Below are 6,251 nucleotides of genomic sequence, written 5' to 3'. Positions count from 1 at the left end.
AGGGATAAATGGGTTGGGCTCGTGTATTGGCCTTTCCAGTCCGTAAAGATAGTGGGCTTCTTAGGACCCTTTTGAGTTCATATGTTGACCGTTAAATGATGGATATTTACTTGGGGCTTTAATGAAGATGGCCCATTTGAAATGCAGCCCGGCCTTTAAACTTTCGGGCTGAGAAATAGTTTTATCCAAACGACATGTCGTTAAAAGGAATAGGGAAGCAAACGACATATCGTTCGTTGTCGTCTTGTGATGGCTATAGACTGCATCAAATAAGAAACTACAAATGTTTAAAGACGCAAATTATGGTCATAAACCACACATGTTATTTCACGACAAATATGTCCATCTACATCGTTTCACCACGAAAAATACACAAACTTTTTCAAAGACAAAATTATGTCGTTTTCTCAGCGTAAACGACAGTGAACTTTTTTTGAAGGAAACGACAGCAAAAGTTAAGAAGGCGACCATGGTGACAAGACGAGCTTTCCATGTCGAATCAGTGTGCATGATCATGATGGCGACGACGGCCACCCACTCGCTCTCGGTCGCGAAGATGATGGCGCAGGGGTAATGTTGAAATTTTGCTTTTATTTTAAGAAATAAGAAAAAGGAAAGATAAGAAAAGTAAACGGTCGGTAATTAGTGGCAGCTATTTATGCGATGTTTATCCTTATTTTTCTTCCATACAAATTTTAAATTTTAAAAATTATAATTATAAAAATAATCTTTAAAAATCTGTGATTTTTTCGTTTTGTGCATTTGAAATATAATTTTTTTTCTTATATACCCCACTAAATTTCACACTTTTTATTATTTCAAAATAAAAATTTAGTATATACTCCCAGTGAAATAAAAGTCTGGATGCGCCGATTACAGTAATGATTTTCATTTTCAAAAACTTTACCCCTGTTTGTTTCAACTACCGTAGTTCAAGATTCAAATTGAAGTTTGTTATAGGATAATTCAAATCATTAATAATAGTTCAAATCCTTATATTTTAAAATTTACCACCCCCTTAAATAATAATAATTATAAAAGTCTGGATGCGCCAATTACAGTAATGATTTTCATTTTCAAAAACTTTACCCTTGTTTGTTTCAACTACCGTAGTTCAAGATTCAAATTGAAGTTTGTTATAGGATAATTCAAATCATTAATAATAGTTCAAATCCTTATATTTTAAAATTTACCACCCCTTAAATAATAACAATTCTAATTGTTTTTAACAGTAAAAACAATCATAATTCTACTTTTCTCTCTCTTCAATTTAAAGCTTAAAAATGTCATTACATTTTTATTTTAATTTTGATTGAGATTGTTTTTTTAATGTCTTTATAATGAAGAGAATAATAAATTCTCATCTATATTGCATATTTTTAGATGTTATTTACAATGAGGTTTTGTAAGATTTGTTACAAAACTCTAATGACAGTTTTTAACACTTTATCTAAACACAATTTGAATTTTATTTTCAATTTAAATTATAATTTATTTACATATCAAAATACTAATTCAAATCATAATTCAAATTACCGCAGCTCAAATTAAATCAATAATGTAAATCGTTAAACCAATCATTATTTATTACTTGCCATTTGCTATAATTTCTGTAGAAGTTCTCACGCAAAATCAATGCATGAGCGTCACCAGCAGTGGACTATACATATATTATTGTTATCGATGGAGGTGCACATCACAACCATATTAAAGTTCCAACCCACAGCATAAAATAAAATCATATCCGAGTGGCCGTTAAGGAAAAAACAAAAAGTCAGATACAATGTATTTGGTGCCACTAGGCTTCTCCAGAGTCTTACACATGTGCCACATAAAACATACAAACTCTAAAAGAAAGAACAACGACAATAAACTGACTTTCCATTATCACCAAAACTAACTAGTGCTGAATATTATTAGCCCCAAAAAGGAAAGAAATACATAGGCCGTTTATTTTGTTGATTTGAGTTTAGAATTTAAGTTTTTTTATAGTAAAAATTTTTTATAAATAATCACATTTAATTTTTTTATTACAGTAAAAAGTTCTCACATAAAGTCACATCTCAACTCAAATTCTAAACTCAAATCAGCGAAGTGAACGGACCATAAACGGCGAAAAATTCCCGTGTGTTCACTTAAAAAAATAAGAGAAAATACGTGTCGTTGAGGTAAGGGGGGTTTGGAACAAAGGACGGGTGTTTCCTAAGATGGTGAACAACGTGTCAGCCGAAAAAGCACACACAAACTGTCGTTTCAACACATGTCGCCGCAATTAGAATCAACTTGCGCAAGTTGAGCTGCTCCTGCACTCTGTGCTATAAGCTTTCTTCTCTGTTTTTTTTTTGGCATTGGAAACAATGGCGCATCCTTCCTTGCCGATCATGAATAGTGTTGCTATCGCAAAATATTGATTGGCCACTTTATAAAAAAGAGAGATATACCAGCTCAACAAAATGTAATAAAATATATATAGAAAGTGAGAAGGTTTGTAATTTCGTTTTTTTTTTTTTTTTTTTTTTTTTTTGGGTTTCATTGTGATCATTACGTCGAAAAAAATATATAAAAAAAAAAGGGGGTTTTTTTTTTTTTTTTTTTTTTTTTTTTTTTTTTTTTTTTTTTGGGTTTCATTGTGATCATTACGTCGAAAAAAATGGAAGATCGCGAGAAAGATCAGACGGCGAAAGCCGTGGTGAAGGCGGCGCGGCCAGTGATGGAGCGGTCGAGGAAGCGGCGGATGAAAGGGAAAGGAGGGCCGGAGAACGCGGAGTGCACATTCATAGGGGTGAGGCAGAGGACGTGGGGGAAGTGGGTGGCCGAGATCAGGGAGCCCAACCGCGGGGCCCGCCTGTGGCTCGGCACCTTCAACACCTCCACGGAGGCCGCCCTCGCGTACGACGACGCCGCAACCAAGTTATACGGCACCAGCGCCAAGCTCAACCTCCCCGACCGCCACCACCGGCTCGAGCCTTCCTCCGCCGCCAACCAAGACGCCGGCTCACGCCTGCAGCCACTAGTCATGGATAATGGTTTTACGACGACGAGTTCTAGTACTACCGCTACTAATGTTAATCACGATGATGATGATAATAATAACAATATTAATAATAATAACAACAATAATATGCCGATTTTCGGTTGGCCGGAGATTTGTCAGGTAGGGAGTGAAGATTTTGGAGTTTTATTTGGTGGAGAGGATGATCAGTTTGTCGATTCCAACAATATTGGCTTCCCATCTCCTTGGAGCTTGTGATGTTGGTCAATATCTTTGCATATGAACTTGAACTACAACAATGGTTAGTGCTAGTTAGCTTGTGTACAAATTACAATTTTTGTCTTTTCTTTTCTATTCTTTTTCCTTTTTTTTTTCTAATAGTCGGATTTTTTTCTTTTTTTTTTTTGGGTACGAATATTGATTCTAGTTGTATATTTGGATATGGTTGGAGTAGTACTTTCTTCTATCCCTTTTTCTTTCGTCTCTTTTTAATCATCAACGAAATTGTTTCTTTTATTTTGAGGGTTGGAAACTGGAATATCTGTGTGCTTTGTGTTTGTACACAGTACACACGCGGGTACTCGGTCACTCTAGTACCAGAAGGCTTACATATTGCTTTATTTTGATGCTAAACGACATGTAGTTTCTTGTAGTCACAAACTGCACGTCGTTGTAGTGTGTTATCCTCGCCTGAATAAACAAGCCACACGACATTCGTTTATCTCAATGTCGTTGCTTACATGAACGAATTGACATGTATTTACTTTGAAGAAAAATAAAGAAAATCGTTATTTGTTTTGACCAGACGACATGTCCTCTTTATTTGATGATGAAAACTGCATGTAGTCGAATGGCGTTGTCTTTTTCCTTTACCCGGAAACACGTATTGTTTTTATTTCTATTTTTTGTTTTTATTGCACCAAAAATCGTTTTACAAACTTTTTTATTTTTTAAAAAATATAAAAAACAAAAACAGAATCATTCTAAACACGGCCTTTATTATTATTTTTTTTTTAAGACTAAGGTATCATCATCACTATAATTTTAAGTAAATATAAGAGTAATGTTAGCGTCAGAGGTTAATGTCACTCTCTTTATCACTTTATCACCTTTTATATTTACTATTTGACGCATAATATAATATATTATTATTTAAATATAAAATTAGATAATTGAATTTACGTGTCAGCCAATAAATACAAAAATTAACAAAAAGTGAATACAAAAATTAACAAAACAATTAACACATCAACACCAAATAGAAAATCCTAGATAAGGGTATGCGAGATTTGTAATTTACTTAGTCCCAAAATTGAAGTGTGAATATGCGGTTACTGAGAAAATGTCTAGCGATAATTACCATGAATAGATATTGCATTTGTTTTTTATTAGCAAATATATTTGTTATTTTTCCGCGCAGTCAGCACGCCAAACACTTGTCGTATACATACTAAAGAGAAGATAAAAAGGGGAAAGAAAGAAACAAAGAAACGGTTTAAACACGCATTACCGATACCGATGTAAATGAATGTCGTTCATTTGTTGCATTAATCTTGAAGGCATAACTTGATGAGGCACAAATTATGGAGCTAGCCCATTAGCATTTACAAATAGATGCAACATTTATCTGCCGCGTAGAGAAGGAGAAAGTGAGAAACCGCCCACCAAACACAATAAATGACTTGCAACTAATTGCTTGTTATTTCACACCTAGAGAGGCCCTTAACTCGACCTAGTCAACTATATAACAAAACGACGAATAAAGGAGAGATAATGAAAAAGAAAAACGTTTGGTCCTTCCACAACAAAATGACATTGACTAATGAGAAGATAAGAATACCAGCTTAAAATTTAAGTTTTATTAGAGTAAAAAAATTTAAAAAATAGTTATATTTAATTTTGTATTACAGTAAAAAGTTCTCATATAAAATTACATATCAACTCAAATCAGCGAACTAAATGAGCTCAAAATCTATAGACATTGAAATATATTGGATCATTAGTTTTATTTTTTTCTTTTTTGTTTACTGTATTTTCCATTTGTATTTGCCGACAATATTATGTGTACTTTTAAAATTATAGTAAAATCCAAAAATATCCTCTAGTGAAATTTAGTTTAATTGTCATGTTTCCTATTCTTTTTTTCTCGGAAAATTAATTGACCTATAAAAAATTAGAGGACGTTTGGTTGATGGATTCAGAATCATTTTCAATTTACGTGTGTTTTTTTGTAAGAGAAAATACTATAACGAGCTACGAATCATGACACGAATTCTTAAACCAAACGCACTCTTCTACTATGAGCTCCACTCACCAATAAAATTCTACCACGTAATCAGACATCCGTACTTGGATAGCCTCTTCCCTTGGCGGCAATTAGGAGTGGCAATTCGTGTCACGTGCCGTGTTTTGATCATTTTTTTAAAATTTACAGTCAACCCGAACACGACCCGTGACACGAAATTTTTTAAAAACCGCAACACGAACACGACACGACCCGAAAATGACCCGTGACACGAAATTGACCCGTGAACCCGAAATTGACACGAAAATTATATACTTTTATTTAGTTTTTTACATATTAGAAATAACTTAAAATTCATAACACACTAAATTACAATAACATCAATTGAAATTAAGCAAATAATAGTATAAGATTTTGAGTATAACTATCATGATATCACAAGTTCATAATAAAATTTAAAATATGAAATGAAAAATATATGTATTTTTTAGTTTTTTACGAGTTTTGTGTCGTGTTCGGGTTAGACGGGTCAAACCCGAAATTGACCCGTATTTTTCGTGTCAATTTCAGGTCGACTCAATTCTGACCCGAACCTCTTTTTTCTCAACCCTAACCCGTAAAATTCGTGTCGTTTTCGAGTCGTGACCCATATTACCGGGCCTAGCGGCAATTAATCGTTGGATTTTGACAAATGTCCTTCCAAAAGCCTTTTATTCCTTCTTTATTTTCCTTTCTAACTGCCATAGTTAATGGATTTTTCACTTCATCGTCTATAGAAAACGACATGCACTATGTATACAGCTAAACATTTATATATATTTCCATTTTTTCTTATTGTTTCTTTTCTCTTTTTTTTTGGTTAATTATATTATATTTTGTTTTTTGCTCTTTTGGTCTTTCAAAAGTAACCGATTTTAGTCTAAGAACGGTGGAAAAAGTTTGTGCTCGAGTCAAACAGATACTGCACTGTCCTTCTAGCTCGTTTTGTGTCCATTTACTAGTCTGTCAATATGT

General features: G+C 33.5%; 1 protein-coding gene across 1 annotated transcript; it reads left to right on the top strand.

Moving 5' to 3' along the window:
* The first annotated feature begins 2,650 nt into the window (after positions 1-2,650).
* LOC21407208 (dehydration-responsive element-binding protein 2D) lies at positions 2,651-3,323 on the top strand. Its single transcript, XM_010103886.2, has one exon. The coding sequence runs from the start codon at positions 2,651-2,653 to the stop codon at positions 3,248-3,250; it is 600 nt and encodes a 199-aa protein (XP_010102188.1). The 3' UTR covers positions 3,251-3,323.
* The last annotated feature ends 2,928 nt before the right edge of the window (positions 3,324-6,251 follow it).

The sequence above is a fragment of the Morus notabilis genome, unplaced genomic scaffold, assembly GCF_000414095.1.
Source record: "Morus notabilis unplaced genomic scaffold, ASM41409v2 Scaffold205, whole genome shotgun sequence".
NCBI lineage: Eukaryota > Viridiplantae > Streptophyta > Magnoliopsida > Rosales > Moraceae > Morus > Morus notabilis.
The sequence above is the reverse complement of the archived record's forward strand: the minus strand, read 5'-3'. Positions and strand labels throughout refer to the sequence as shown.